The sequence below is a fragment of the Bos grunniens genome, chromosome 22 (assembly GCF_055505025.1).
Source record: "Bos grunniens cultivar Pamir isolate PY7600 chromosome 22, Bosgru_T2T1.0, whole genome shotgun sequence".
Classification (NCBI taxonomy): Eukaryota; Metazoa; Chordata; class Mammalia; order Artiodactyla; family Bovidae; genus Bos; species Bos grunniens.
Genome location: NC_141186.1, coordinates 1,747,702 through 1,764,554, shown reverse-complemented (window position 1 = coordinate 1,764,554; position 16,853 = coordinate 1,747,702). Strand labels below are relative to the sequence as shown.

Genomic DNA, 16,853 nt, shown 5'->3' with positions numbered 1-16,853 from the left:
AGAAAATAAAGTCTCTCACTGTTTCCATTCTTTTTCCATCTATTTGGCATGAAGTGATGGGACCAGATGCCATGATCTTAGTTTTTTGAATGTTGAGTTTTAAGCCACCTGTCATGTAAGAAGCATAGACTTTGTGCATGGCAGAAAATCTTTAACACATAGTACAGTGGGGATCTCTCTTAGTCATGTTCAGAACACAGATCTTCATGCACCTTTCAACTTCCTCTAGACATAGCAGAACTGTAGATCTCCAAAATAAATACTATGTACTTCAAACTTCCAGTATACCTTCCACACTTTCAGAAAACAAAGTGCAAAGTGGTTATTACCTATGGCAAGAAACAACCAGTTATATTCTCCAATGGGACAAAGTTGCTGTTAACTGAAGGCTTTCAGCAGGGATTCACCTATCAAATGCTTGGCACGCTCTTAGATTTACTCAACTTTACATAGAAAAAGCAAAGGTAAGCTACACAAAACTTTGGAAATGAATCGCTACGTATGTCACAACATGAACTTCCTTAGATAATGAACACTGTTGGGAAAAGTTGTGTTACTGACCTGATAACAAGGTCAAGTGATTACTACAGGCCACTCTTCATCCCAAATGGTGTAAAGAAGTTCATGCTTCTATTCCTAGTTAGAAGACTCCCAAGCTTCCTGTTCAAGCTCTAGTTTCACAAAGCTGTGAAATAAAACCCCATCCAGGTGGCAGTAGTGGTAAAGAAACCTGGGTTTTGATCTCTGGGTCAGGAAGATCCACTGGAGTAGGGAATGGCAACCCACCCCAGTATCCTTGCTTAGAGAATTCCTTGGACAGAGGATCCTGGCAGGCTACAGTCTGTAGGGGCTGCAAAGAGTCGAACATGACAAAGTGGCTGAGCACGCGCACACACACAAACGTGCACACACACACACACACACACATGCATGGAGGTTTATGTGTATTCTGATTCCAGAAAACGAATATATACATACACACAATGTTAGCTTTGATACTAGCTTACCAGCACCAAAAAAGTTGAAAATTGGCTTTGTGTACTTCAGTTCAGTCACTCAGTCGTGTCTGACTCTTTGTGACCCCATGGACAGCAGCACACCAGGCTTCCCTGTCCATCACCAACTTGCAGAGCTTGCTCAAACTCATGCCCATTGAGTGGGTGATGCCATCCAACCATCTCATTCTCTGTCATCCCCTTCTCCTCCTGCCTTCAATCTTTCCCAGCATCAGGGTCTTTTCCAAAGAGTCAGTTCTTCATATCAGGTGGCCAAAGTTTTGGAGTTTCAGCTTTAACATCAGTCCTTCCAATGAATATTCAGGACATTTCGTTTAGGATGGACTGGTTGGATCTCCTTGCAGTCCAAGGGACTCCCAAGAGTCTTCTCCAACACCACACTTCAAAAGAATCAATTCTTCGGTGCTCAGCTTTCTTTATAGTCCAACTCTCACATCCATACATGACTACTGGAAAAACCATAGCCTTGACTAGACGGACCTTTGTGGGCAATCATTGTGCTGTACCTTAAACTTCCAGCGCTGTATGTCAATTACATCTCAATAAAACTTAAAAAACAAAAACATCCAGGAGGGATGGTGTAGTGGCAGTGAGGAGTGGAGGGGGAAGTAGTAGTTAAATTGTGGATGTATTTTGAAGACTACCCACATTACTTATTACACAGGGTTATTAAGAGGATCAACTGAGAAGAAATAGTTTGGAAATTATATTTTACATAAATGTTCCAGTCTCTACTACAGAGTCAACATTTGTGATACTGTTCATTTAGAAATTCAGTATTTGGTGGGAAGAGAATACAAATCCATTTTGATTAAATTATAATTAGTTAACTATCTGATATTTAATGAACTTTACTATGTGGAATCGAGTTATCTCAAGAGCCTTTTCTAGGTGCTGTCTAAAAAAGCCTACAGAACAGTTTATTATAACCAAGCCTGACTTAAAAAAGAGAGAGATAGGCATATACACTACTACAGTAGTGGAAAGGGAGTCAGAGATGCTATATACAAAAACAGCCTTGCAAAACTGCATCCACGGGACCTGGCAAATCTACCACAAGACTTTGTAGAGCACAACACCATGACATGTGTTAACTTGAGGTAGATCTCAACTCCTCTGGAGCAGGAGCTTTCTAAAACGAGATGCACCCTTTAAACACAAAACATGACGGTGCCTCCTGCACTCAGTGAAACTCAGTATGCTTCCTTCCAGGCAGAACACAAGTGTCCCAAGAGGGACAGAGTCTGGTACAAAGTGCCGCTTTCCAGCAGTGCCAGAGCCGCTGAAATAGGAGCTAGGCTTTACTTCCTACCCTCTCCTATCGACTGCCATCCTGTCTGGACTATTACTGACTCCCCCTGATGGGCCTTTCTGTTGGCTTTTGTTGTTAAAAGCAGATTTTACTCTAGGTGGTCAAACACTTGGTTGTAAGGTGAAGGGGTTTCATGGAAATGGCAAAACTGCCACAAGGGTGGTAACATGTTTTACTGTAGCTATTAAGACACCAGAAAATTATCAAGAGCTTTCAAATCTTACCACTGGAAGTGTGTTCTGTATACCAAAGCATCAGCAGGGAGGCAGAAATGCAAACTCTCAGGTTCCCAAACCTGCTGACTCAGACTCTTCAGCGCGGGAAGAAACTCCCTCAAGTGATTCTTAAACTTGCTTAAGTTTAAGAAGTACTGTTTACAACACAAATGCACTAGCTCTTAGATATACCAGGGGTGTGGTTAGTAAGAAAAAGCTAGTTTTTATTCTTACCTATTTAAGAATTCAATTGTTGAGTGTGAAAGTTATTCTATCCTATCACCACAGTCCTTGATTAGCGCTCACTTCACATTTACAGAGTATTTATGTAATGTCTTACCTACCAGTATGTCAGGAACCAGTTAAGTCAGCAAAATAAAAAAAAAATGAGCTGCACAAATGCACACTATGAATGCTATGCTAGGTCACTTCAGTCGTGTCCAACTCTGTGCAACCCCAGAGACGGCAGCCCACCAGGCTCCCCCGTCCCTGGGATTCTCCAGGCAAGAACACTGGAGTAGGTTGCCATTTCCTTCTCCAATGCATGAAAGTGAAAAGAGAAAGTGAAGTCGCTCAGTCGTGTCCGACTCTTAGCGACCCCATGGACTGCAGCCTGCCAGGCTCCTCTGTCCATGGGATTTTCCAGGCAAGAGTACTGGAGTGGGGTGCCATTGCTTTCTCCGGCACACTATGAATAGAGACTCGTAATTTTAACTTACATCAAGACAACATTAATGTTCAAATCATTTCATCCTACAAGAAAATATACACATTTGCCAGAAGCAATTCTGACATTTTACCAATACATTTCAGATTAATTTCTAGGTAAGCAGTTAATATATGTGTATATACATAAACCTGTATGTGTACATAGTCAATATATGCATGTTTGTATAAACATATATGCAAACATACATCTGCATACACACGTCAACCACACGCACATGTATACACACAGTGTATACACACTTCTGGCCTGTAAGGAGCTAGCTAACTAGCCAACTATCAAACATGGCTACATGGTCTCCTGAAAAGCAGAGGTGGCGAAGGCTTTATTTCCTCAAAGATAGCAATTCATTCAAGAGTAAACAATATTTCAAAAATAGGCAGAAAATCTGTTCTGAAACTATGGAAGTGTATCTCATTCTCTGAACCATGGATCTCAAAACCAAGGAACCCTGCCCAGTAGTACCAGTCAAGACACCTGTCTGCCTTATTCACAAAGACTCAGAGGACACTTACCAAACATGTGCCGCTGAACAATTTTTTAAAAAAGAAAAAAATCACAACTCAGGAAATAAAGGTTCAATAATTAAACCCTGAATGAACAAATCAATAATAGTTTTACACAGAAAATTGAGAATAAACTGTCTCAATTTTACATTACTATTTTTTAAAGGGGAAAGAAGACAAGACCCCTTTTCATCTCATATTCAATTATCAGTAAATTCTTTAAAATATTCAGAACTCCAATGTTTAGGACAGTGTGACTAATTATGGTTTATCTGAAGAGGAGCTCTTGAAGCTTTTAACCACGATCTTCAGGAAGCTATTTTAAGTGGCACGGAAACTTTCAGAGGGGCGCTGACTACTTCTGTACACTGTGAGTGCTCGAGACGAAACTCCTACCCTACCTTCAAACTCTCTCCGTCATTACCATCCTTTATTTGCATGATCAGACTGAGACAGGAAAACTCAGAAAGGGCAATATTCCACTGTGCCTTTTAATTTTTCCTGTAAACTGAAATATGAAGGAGTGAAGGAAGGAAAAGAGGGAAGAAGGAAATAGAACCCATTATTTCTTACCACTAAAATCTGATAAGTATCTCTGATGGAAAAAAGAGAAGACGTCTATTTTAAAATTATTTTAATTTACAAATAGAAAACATCTTGGAAGAAAAAAACGAAAGAAAAACATAAAACACACAGACAAATTTCTGCTCCATCAGCTTCTCAAATCCTCACTTGTTCACCAATCCCCAAGATGAAAACTTCTTTTCTAAAAAGGTATTCAGCCACCACTGTAAAAGAAAGAAAGATGGTCAATTTTGAGTATTAAAGATTTTAATAATAATAAATTTGAAATTCAATATGCTCTAATTTTATGGAACCAGAACCAGTTATTTGAGAACCACATCTATATTACTCCAAAACAGCACCAAAGAGAAGAAACTGAACTTTAAAATCTTGGAACTGAAAAGGCCCTTACAGATAATGTGGCTGTTGGAACAGGCTTCATCTGTTAAAACTCAGAATCCTCATTTGAAAAACATGCTTAACAGCATAGCATAATGTCTTTCATAACAAGATGAAAAATATGAATTATATAACAGGACTGTTAGTTGAGAACTTTTTCAATTTGATGTACAAACTGGTTCTCAACCACTGTATCTTACCCAAACCACTCAGAAACCTGGATTAATAACAAAAATTGCCTTCCCTATAGAAGAATGTCTAAGTTTCAACAGCAAGAACATTAAAATAATATACTCAGATACATGTTTTAAAACTGTAATGTTAAGGAAAGAAGATAATTCCAGTACTAGATGAAAGTTCACTTGGGATTTTCTGTAACATCTTACTGAAAAACCTGAACAAACAATTTGGCCAACCCAAAAATACTCCTAAAAACAAGAGCCCTGCATCTAAACTTTAACATAAAGTACTAAGGGCTTACTTCATTACACTGTATTGCTTAAATTAAAATGCCCACAACTACATAAATCCTTTAACTTATAACCCTGTGGATATTAATTCTGACTGCTATAATTGTACAGAAGAGGAAAAAAAATCATAAGGAAAACAGAGTGATAACTCAGCCTAATGAGAGAGTAGTTTGTTTATTCTTCATTTGCTATCATCTCAAAATGATTTTAACAGTGATTTATATGCTCTTTCAACAGGAAAAAAGATTTCTTTCAGTTTTACAGTTGTCATGGCATATCATGAAAAGAGTAAGTTTTCTGATAGCTTTTTTCACAAAATGTTTCTTTTGGCCCTCACTTTAATGTAAAAACTATCTAGAGATATAAACTTTTAACTCTTTATTTTGATACATTTTTGTTACTAGAAGAATAGTTTTCTAAGCAACTAGCTTCCTAAACGGAGAAGGCAATGGCAACCCACTCCAGTACTCTTGCCTGGAAAATCCCATGGACGGAGGAGCCTGGTGGGCTGCAGTCCATGGGGTCGCTAAGAGTCGGACACGACTGAGCAACTTCACTTTCACTTCTCACTTTCATGCATTGGAGAAGGAAATGGCAACCCACTGCAGTGTTCTTGCCTGGAGAATCCCAGAGACGGGGGAGCCTCGTGGGCTGCCATCTACGGGGTCGCACAGAGTCAGACATGACTGAAGTGACTTAGCAGCAGCTTCCTAAAAGTCAGAGCTCAACTATCTCTAAGCAGTAAGATTTGCAAAAGATATACTGTGCCTGCTGTAGAAATTAGAATTAAGAGAAAGAAAATTTTTAACACTGGTTTCAAAGACCTGTTGGGAACATCTCAGTGTCAAAAAGGTGTACTGAGTGCCTCATCCTAAAAGGTACTTTAGACCACAACTCATATAATGAAATAAAAGATGTTCTAACATAAAACTAAGATAAATAACAATGCTGAAGAGATTCAAAATTCAGAAGTCTTCTATAAGGGAAATCTAGCAAAAAGTAATTTAACAAGGGTAATGTTCCATTCTTAGGCTAAAAACAAACCACACCAAGTAAACCCAAGATAAAGAAAATTTATTTAGTAGTTATTTGTGAGAAACTGTCTGAAGACTTGAGTCTTAGCAAGAAAATATCCACAATAGGCAATGGAGTCTAGGTACCGGATTTTTAAGAGGGCTAATGAAATGCAAACTGGAGCCTGAAGCGAGGCCTGTGACTCACAATGAGTAATGGCCTGCACAGTGGCTAAGAACTGAGGCTCTGGAAACTGGATTTCACATGCTGCTCTACCACTTACTGGCATGCAATGTACTTACTCTCTATGCCTCGGTTTCTTCACCTATAAAATGGGCACAATAACACTGCTAATCTCACACAACTGTCATGAGAGTTAAAAAGGTCAACTCACACCAAGCTGTGTGTCCTCGGCACACACCAAGTGCATAATAAATGTTAACAATTATTACTACCATTGTGATCATTAGAAAAAGGTTAAGAACCTTACATCGTTCACTTAATTCGACACTTACTCAAGTGCTTTCAGTATGCACAAGAGAATACTGTACTAGGTTCTGTAGTACATATATATACACATATCTACAATATAGACGTATGTATACACATATGCATGAATATACAGTCATATATTAGTATTACATTATCAATTAAGAAATAATTCTGTAAGTTACACCTGTCTGACAATGGGCTAGGAAGCTGCGTAGCAGAAGCCCTGAGCTGACATCACAGACTCCACTCTACGCACTCTATTTACTGATTAGGTAGCGGCTGTAGACCAAAGACACTGAGGCTCAGCTTTCCTAATTCTACTTGAGGATTTGCTCCATGATTCCAAAATCCCAAAAATGGCTTTCCTCACTAGGAATATAGCAGAGATTTCTGAACTGATGGAGGAGCTTTGAGATACTTGGTCCTTTCCAGGTCTAACTCTCCGTGATCCTTTGTAGCAAGTCTGCATAACAGCTATGAAAACCTACTTAAGAAATCCACCTGACCATGCTCATTCAGTCACGTGTCATTTAAAAGACAACTTCCACAAGCATCCATAGTAAAATATCCAGTACTTAAGAGATTTATAGTTTACAAAGCATCTCCACCTTATAAAATAAGCCTAAAAGGCTTATCTCATGATTAGATAACTAAATGACAGGTAAGGCTCAGAGACCAAGCAAATACAAAATCACAGAGCAAATAAGTACTACAACAGGTACTAAGTCTTTACACCAACAAAACTGCCTAAAGCTGCCTGCTCTAACTGCACACTGCCCCAAGCTGTCCCAACTCATGAGTGCTTAATGAATCTAAAAAGCAAAAGCATTTAGAAAAGAATAAAGCAATTCCAGTGTTTTCCAGCCTTTTCTCCTCCTAATATACTTAAGTGTATTAGTATCAGTGTCTCATTACATTAACCACAACTTCCATTTAGGTTTGAAAATTGTTTTTTAGGTTTTACATGACTTAAGTCACTTATCTTTTCTATAGCCCTAGTCAGGAACTATTATCCCTATTGAATACACGGGACACAAAGGAGCTAAGTTGTCCAAAGTTATGACAGCTATTAAGTACTAAGAAAAATCTGAATATAGGTAACCTGGTTTAGGTTTGAACTCTACTACTATAGTGATCCTCAGATGGGGAATATTTCCTCTGCACCTTAATGCTGACAAGTTCATGTACTGCACAAAGAGAACCTGGATTTGAATACTGGTTCTATCACTGAATACCTGTTTTATCTCATACTGAGTACATTTAACTAGCTTCTTCAATCCTTTAAAATTTTACTTATTAAAAAATGACTGTGTATCTCACATAGTAGCTTTAAAAATTATGTAAATATAAAGTTACTTTGAATTATCTGGTACTCAGTAAATAGCAGTAGATTCTATCAACATTAAAAAAATCAAAGAAACATTATCTATATATTAACCAAATAGCAGACTGTCAACTCAAATGGTCTGCATTTTCATTTTATCCTTGATAGTGTCTGTTTCAAAAAGTTTACTTACACAATGATGTTATTAATAGGAATATGGATCAATTTCACAAAAAAGCCAATGAATCCCATTATAGCGAATCCTATTGCTGTTGCCATGGCAATCTTCTGGAATTCTGGATTTAGAAACACAAAATTTACATTACTTTTTGCACTGTCACCGCAAATAAAGGGGGAAAAATTAGCACTGACATAAATAAACTTACTGGTATACACTTCTCCTGATAATAAGAAAGCATTTTTTTTTAAAAAACATGATGTATTAATAGTAAATAAAATACGACAGATTTTTAATTTTCCTAATATTTAAGGAAATATAAAAATGAAGTGCATGTTCATGCTAGTGAATCCATCAATAAACAGAGAAATATTTATCTTCCTAGCAAATGACCAGAATACCAAAAAGGAAATATGAATACACAGTATTTGTCTTAAAAACTTGTAACATTGATAAAAACATCAACTATAAAATCACAGAATGTAATTTTTTATAAATAATAGCCCCACTGTCTTTGATATTATCATGAAGCCAAAAAACAAGGCTTGAAAAACTGAATAGGGTCAAACACAGTTTTATGTAAAGGTTCAGACCCTGTAATGTTTCCATTTAACACTACTTTCTCAGGGAAGCTCTCCCTGCTTGGTTAGATTGGTTAGTCCTCCTAAAACATGCTGGTACACCTTCCTCTATCTACCTTACATAACACGTACCACAGCAGTAACTAAAAATTATAATTGTCATTATTTGTTTATGATTGTCTTCCCTCAAAGATTCTAAGCTCCACAAGAGCAAGGACCATTCCCTAGTACATAATTTTATATATTATGCTATATATGTAGTATAATATGTAATATTACATTGTCTATTATATTCCCAGTCCTAACTCAGGCAGCAGTCAAAAAAAGAGCAGAGACAGACAAATTCTAGCGCATCTTTGGACGGGGAGGCCCGGCATGCTGCGATTCACGGGGTTGCAAAGAGTTGGACACGACTGAGCGACTGAACTGAACTGAGTGCATCTTTTAACACATCAATTATGATAAATAAGAAACTTCCTAGGTTGGTACCAACTATGCTGTTGATTTCATTATAAGGCCTTTTTTGTCTGGGAGAGGTTTAGGGGAAGAGTGACATAGCATGAAGAGTTTCAAAAGATTTTTCAGAGTGGAAATGTGAAAGATACTGAAAAGTCATTACATATGACCAAGGCAAAGGCAACATGGAAAATAAGGCTGTAACAAATAACCTTATAAGTCTGGAAAACACATAAAAAAGAAAAATCTGTAAGGGATGCACAAAGTACACAAAATGTAGCAAAAACTGACAATTCCAAAAAACAATAAAGCAAAAATAAATCAATTAAAGTGATGAAAGAAGTACAACAATTATTAAACAGGAAGACATTAATAAAGGGCTTAGAGAATGCAAAAAATTAATTTTTTTCCTCTCATTCCAAAGCAATTACCTTTTCTATCAGGTTTGGTGCATCTTTTAACCAGCCGAATTGAGTCTTTCACAAACTGCCGACTTGGCTCAACGAACTGCATTACCTGATCCATGATGTCTGTTTAAAAACCAAAAATGAAAAAAAAGATGATCACTGGTGTTACTTACTATAGCTTCAAGGACTTGCCCACTCATATCAAAATGTAAATGAGATCATCCTGATATGAGTGGGTGGATTTCATCTCATTAAAAAAAAAAAGAAATTAGACTCCAAGAGTAAATCAACACTATTTTTTGTAATCTCCAAAACAAAGGCAGTAAAAAAACACAGGTCTTGCCCCTGTTCTCAATGATCAAGGTGCATGCTCTTAACATAAAAGGGCACTCACTACTAAAGGCTAAGCACCGGACAATACATCCACTCCTTACACACCCTGCAGTCCTCTCACTGTTCCTGTTAAGGAATCAACAGTGTTGAGATGCAACCAAGCATTTTCTATATTTTACTTTAAACTCCCGGGACACCAGTGTCTGGCGCGGTGAGTGCCGATTGGGATGCTTCAAGAGCCTAGAGTAGAGGCAAATGTGGACTTCAATCTGATTGTTCTCTATCTATACAATTTTTAAAACCACAAAATCTGGGTAAACCAAGATTCAGATTTTCAGAAGCTATTTGGCTAAATTCTAAATCTTTGGCTTTGGACACACTTTTTAAGGAAAACGGCTACACATTTTATCAACAGGTTCTTCCGTGGAATCTATCACACAACTGGAATGTCATCCAATCCTTAACAGTCACTGGTATTTAATGTAACAGCTAATGAAACCAGCTCCTTACTTGTACTTCACTTATTTCTAGCACAACAGTGGCCAGGGACAGTTGAATTAAGGCCATTCATAAGAGGAGGTGGTGGTTCTACAAATCCCTTTCTATGAAATGTAGCCTCTCTAGGCCCTAGTTTTCTTACCCAGGGTGGGTTGCTAAAACAAGATATATGAAACACTCAAAGTATGTCAGGAATTCTATAAACATTCTAGGCCAGGTATGCCAGGCCCAGAATGTTTTCATTTAACTGTTCTTCAACTCCAGTGAGGTTAAAATTTATAGATATCTTGATGAAAGCGAAGCACCTTTTTTTCCTAGACAAAAAAAGCGTTAACACCCGAAACACTGCACTGAATGTCAGGGAAGGGGATCCACTAACCCCTTCTGAACTGATTCAGATTCTAGATTCACTCTCCCACGTCCCAGCACAAGACTGAGCTCTCGAAGACACATTCCACGGCCCTAGAGCCGACCCCGAAGGGACCCTCTCTGACTACAGAACCGAGTGGAAACGTTCCCACAGAGGTAGCCAAGGACGGGCGACCTCAAAGCTTAGGCCCGGGCCAAGAGTCGGCCGGAGGGATCGAGGCCCTGGAAGCCCTTCTCCGTCAGACTCGCGGCTCTGAGTCAGCTTTCCCCGACGCCTTGCGGACAGGCAGCAGGCGGCCGGAGGGCTCCCTCACGCCCTCTGCCTTCGCTAGTGCCCAAAGGGTAGCTCCGAGCTCCAGCCACACGAAACCTCACCTGCTCCGCGTCTGCTCAACAGCCAAAGACACGTAGCACAAGAGCCGACAGACAGACGCCCACAGGAACCGGAAACCACGCCCAAATACCAGCAGCCCACCCCTCCGCTCATTGGGCTTTTGGGAGTACGTCAGCGCGCAGGCGTAGTCCCATGTTCGTCTGGACTACACTTCCGGAAACAAGCGCACCGATTGCACAGCTACGGCACAGAACTTGGCTTAGGCCTTTCGCGGCCTGCGTGGGGAATGGGGAGTTGCGTTTGTCGCGTGGGCCCCTCCGCTGCCTGGGCGGGGCGTGCATGGTGTGGGCGGCGCTGCGTGGCAAGGTGGCAAGAGCTCTTCCGCTGTGTGGGTGGGCTGCGTGGCTTGTACCTTCCGCTGCGTGAGCGGGACGCGGGCGTGGCGTTCGTCTCTTGGACGCCTGCGCTGCCTGGGCGGGGCGTGCATGGCGTGGGCGGGGCTGCGTGGCCCCTTGGCGGTGTGGGCAGGGCTTACTCCTGGTCCGGTTCTTCATCCCGGGCTGCTCCCTTGGAGAGCTACCTTTGCAGAGCAGGTCCGTAGGACAGGGGATTGGCTCTGATGTGTTTCGTCTTGGACGGTTATCTCCTGACTGCCTATTCCTTTGTATATATTTAATTGTATTGGTCATCATGAACCTTATAAGTAATATAGTGTTTTATGACCAGTCTCACTCAACAGTCTCATACCCCCAAAAGCTCGCTTTCCTCTGTATTCCTCTTTGGAGTTCCCTTGGAATGGAAGCCTTCATTCTCTGGGTTTTGCCAGTGGGAACGTGGTACAATGTATGTATGTAATCTTGACTATGGCTTTTGCTGAGACTATTGATGGTTGGTGGTAGGTGGTGAGCTTGTCAAGGTGTGTGATTTTATGTTTTTAGAGTGAGTCAATCTTTTCAACAATTAGTTATCAAGCATCTACTGTGTATAATACTTTATTTTACTAGGTGCTGTGAATGAGTCAGACGTGTGGTAAGGGAATTTACAGAGTAGGGAAGGGAACAAACAAGAAAACAAAGTAACTATAGTTAATAAAATACTATGTGCAAATAAAAAACCTTCATGGATCACAGGCATGTCTTTAGGAAGGGGCCTACATAACTCAATGGAACTATGAGCCTTGCTTTGCACGGTCACCCAAGATGGCCAGTCATAGTGAAGAATTCGGACAAAACATGTTTTATAAATAAAAAAGGTGTTGTGAAGGAGGAGGGGGGAGTAAAGAATGGCAGTGTAAAGACAGCATTCCTTTGGATGTTCACTATAGGACTCTTAAGGCACCGGGCTAAAGATGAACAATTCTTTAAAACCCCAATCTTCCAGAATTTTAAAATTCTTTAAATTAAGGCAGAATGCACATATGAACCTACTGTATGTATGGACTACCTGCAGTGCAGTGTATGAAAACTGTTAAAAACATGAATTCCTGACCTCTACCCACTGAATCAGAATATTTGGATGTTTAGGGGTTAGAAACCTATATAGTTTTAAAACTTACTACGCTTTCTTAGGTACTGAAGTTCATAGCACTGAGAGATCTAACCCCTCTCTGAACTCTGCTCTCTCAGCTGCTCACATGTGTTCCTCTGGTAGCCTTGTGCTTCATTGTTAGGCCAAGAGAGGAAGTGTTTCTCAGACCTCTGGGCTTTGAAAAAGTTTTTACTCTGCTTCATGACCAGCATATCCTGTAGTCAAGTATTTTCTGCAATGAGTACTGATATTAACAGGGTCCAGTATTTTGTTTTGACATGGACAAAAACCCATAATGGTATCATCACATATGTGGAAAACCTAGGGCTAGAAAACATATATTTGTGTGTGTGTGTGTATATATATATATATATATATATATATATATATATATACTTATATGTATTTGCGTATATATCTGTATATGTATTTGTGTGTGTGTGTATATATATATATCTGTGTATATTTGTATGTATATATGTATATCTCAGGTGCCCATCACTCTGATACATATATATTTATTTATACAGAAAAGCACACCATGAGCATTGTGGACACCACATTCAAATATTATGTCCTTGTTATTTAGGTGAGAAAAAATTTTTATATTCGGGACTTCCCAGGTGACATTAGTGGTAAAGAACCTGCCTGCCAATGCAGGAAATGCAAGAGATGTGGGTTCGATCCCTGAGTTGGGAAGATCCCCTGGGAGGAGGGTACAGCAACCCAGTCTAGTATTCTTGCCAGGAGAATCCCATGGACAGAGGATCTTGGTGAGTTACAATCCATGAGGTCACAAAGAGTCTGCACAAGTGAAGCGACTTAGCACACATGCACACATATTTTTATATCCACACTCAAGTACTTAAAGTTTCAATTTCTTGAATTGTGAATTTATAGACATAGATATAGAAATGCCAAATATCATACAAGCTTAATACAGCCTTTTACCATGGAAGAGGTGCATTAGAACTATACTATAGCAACATTCCTATATTTGTCATGAAGTGGTTTAGTAGACTATGCAACCACTGAAAAATAAAAGACTATGCGACCACTAAAAAATAAAAGACTACGTGACGACTAAAAAAATAAAAACTACTATATAGTTTTTCACTATATAGCTGAAAAACCAATTGTGTATTAGAATAGCATGAATGCCATTTCTCTGAAGATAAATATACAATCCACCCAAAACCCAAAAGGAGGCAAGAAAGGAAGAAGAGAGAAAAGAACATTAAAAGCAGTCCAGAAAAACAAACAAAACAGGAGAAGTAAGTATAATCACATCTGTAATTTCATTACATCTAAATATAATTTTTAAGTTTAAAAAGCAAATGTCAAAGTGATTGAAAAATACAAAGATTTAGCTATATACTGATTGCATAAATACACTTTAAATATAAAGACATAGGTTGCAAGTAAATAGATGGAAATGAAAGCAATGAAAAGATGTCAAAATTTGGTACCAGGGTTTGTTGATACCAGATAATAGTAGATAACGTAGACTTTAACATAGGAATTACTGGAGATACAAAGAGGGTATTTTCATAATGATAAAAGGTATATCAATCATAATACCTTTACCAGGAAGGTATCTCAATCACAAATTTCTGTGCACCTAGTAACAGCTTCAAAATACAGGGGAAAAAATTACAAACAATTCTACCAACAAGCAGGAGATTTTAAGTCTTCATTCCACAACTCAACAGCATTAGACAAAAAAGAAAATCAACAAAGAAATAGAAGATCTGAACAACTTTGTCAACTACTCTACCCTAATTAGTCTAGTAGTGGAGCACTACCCCAAAAAGTGCGAATATACATTGATTTCAAGTGCACATGGTAACTTTACGACGATATACACTAGGTCATAAAATAAGTCTTAAATAAAAGAGCAATCAAATCATACACTGTTTTTCCTGACCATTGTAGAGTTAGAAATCTATAAAAACTAGATACCAAGAAAAATCCCAGTTCAGTTCAGTTCAGTTCAGTCACTCAGTCGTGTCCGACTCTTTGTGACCCCATGAATCGTAGCACACCAGGCCTCCCTGTCCATCACCAACTCCCAGAGTTCACTCAGACTCACGTCCATCGAGTCAGTGATGCCATCCAGCCATCTCATCCTCTGTCGTCCCCTTCTCCTCCTGCCCCCAATCCCTCCCAGCATCAGAGTCTTTTCCAGTGAGTCAACTCTGCGCATGAGGTGGCCAAAGTACTGGAGTTTCAGCTTCAGCATCATTCCCTCCAAAGAAATCCCAGGGCTGACCTCCTTCAGAATGGACTTGTTGGATCTCCTTGCAGTCCAAGGGACTCTCAAGAGTCTTCTCCAACATCACAGTTCAAAAGCATCAATTCTTTGGTGCTCAGCCTTCTTCACAGTCCAACTCTTACATCCATACATGACCACAGGAAAAACCATAGCCTTGACTAGACGAACCTTTGTTGGCAAAGTAATGTCTCTGCTTTTGAATATGCTATCTAGGTTGGTCATAACTTTCCTTCCAAGGAGTAAGCGTCTTAATTTCATGGCTGCAGTCGCCATCTGCAGTGATTTTGGAGCCCCCCAAAATAACACTGTTTCCACTGTTTCCCCATCTATTTCCCATGAAGTGATGGGACCGGATGCCATGATCTTCGTTTTCTGAATGTTGAGCTTTAAGCCAACTTTTTCACTCTCCACTTTCACTTTCATCAAGAGGCTTTTGAGTTCCTCTTCACTTTCTGCCATAAGGGTGGTGTCATCTGCATATCTGAGGTTATTGATATTTCTGCCGGCAATCTTGATTCTAGCTTGTGTTTCTTCCAGTCCAGCGTTTCTCATGATATACTCTGCATATAAATTAAATAAGCAGGGTGACAATATACAGCCTTGGATATTAAATAACATGCTTCTAAATAAATAATCCAAAGAGTCAAAGAAGGAGTCACAAGAGAAATTAGAAAATTTATTGAACCAAATGAGAATGTAGTATACCAAACTGAAAGATCACTATACACTCCCAAGAATGTGTAAAAAGGTTGACAACATCAAATCTGGGCATAAGTATAGATCAATCAGAACTCTTATCATTGTCAACAAGAATGTAAAATGATACATAGCAGTTTTATAAAGCTCAGTATATATCACCCTAAATAATCCTTCAATTTCAATGTTATTTACTGAAAAGATGTGAAAATATATTCACCAAAGGACTTGTACAAAAATATAGACAAAAAACTAAAAGTGAGTCAGGGATCCATCAATACAGAATGGATGGACAAAATGATGTATTTCCACATCGTTTCCACTAATTCACAATCGAGAAAAAATATATATATCTATATATATATATTTGTATATGTTTATGTAACAACATTAAAAGTGAAAGTCGTTCAGTCGTGTCTGACTCTTTACGACCCCATGGACTATATAGTCCATGGAATTCTCCAGGCCAGAATACTGGAGTGGGTAGCCTATCCCTTCTCCAGTGGATCTTCCCAACCCAGGAATCAAACTGAGGTCTTCTACATTGCCGGTGGATTCTCTGTCAACTGAGCTACCAGGGAAGCCCATAACAACATTGATGAATATCAAAAACACTGGTGAATGAAAGAAGTCTATGCAAAAGACTGCATACTATAAATAATATTCAGAAGACATTCTAGACTAGGCAAAATTAATATATGGTGAAACAGGGTTTGGGTGTAGGGAACTTGGGGGTGAACAGTAATGTAACTTAACAGGGGTTAGGATTAAATAGGAGTCTTAGTTCAAACTGAAATAACAAAACACCACTAACTGGATGGTTTACACAGTAAACACATTTCTCCCAGTTCTAGAAGATAGAATACAATGTGGTTGGGTTCTTGGTAGAGGGTGTCACCCTGGTTACCAATGGCTGTCTTCTCAACTTATCTACAATTACTCTAATCCCACCATGGGGACTCCACCCTTATCACCTAATTACCTCCCAAAGCCCCACTTCCAAGTGCCATTGCATAGCTGCTTCAACAATGAACCTGCATTCATCGCTGAATATTCGATCCAAGGAACAGTTGTGTGCATTTCTCACAGCTCACTAAATGGTACTCTTAAGGTGTGCATTCTACCATATCTAAAATTCACCTCAAAAAATAAAGCACTAT

General features: G+C 39.1%; 1 protein-coding gene across 3 annotated transcripts; it reads right to left on the bottom strand.

Annotated features, from left to right (window-relative positions):
* Window positions 1-4,395: 4,395 nt before the first annotated feature.
* On the bottom strand, window positions 4,396-11,682 carry SEC61G (SEC61 translocon subunit gamma). Of its 3 annotated transcripts, none has more exons than XM_086365572.1 (4): window positions 11,237-11,682; window positions 9,686-9,784; window positions 8,233-8,335; window positions 4,396-4,564 (listed from the first exon to the last, which is right to left on the bottom strand). In XM_086365572.1, exons 1-4 carry the CDS (start codon window positions 11,346-11,348, stop codon window positions 4,555-4,557), a joined length of 324 nt encoding a protein of 107 aa, XP_086221698.1. In that variant the 5' UTR covers window positions 11,349-11,682; the 3' UTR covers window positions 4,396-4,554. The 3 variants fall into 3 exon arrangements, with proteins under 3 accessions (XP_086221698.1, XP_086221700.1, XP_086221699.1); XM_086365574.1 differs by having other exon boundaries at window positions 11,037-11,275; XM_086365573.1 differs by lacking the exon at window positions 4,396-4,564 and having other exon boundaries at window positions 8,229-8,335; window positions 11,237-11,674.
* Between the last annotated feature and the right edge of the window lie 5,171 nt (window positions 11,683-16,853).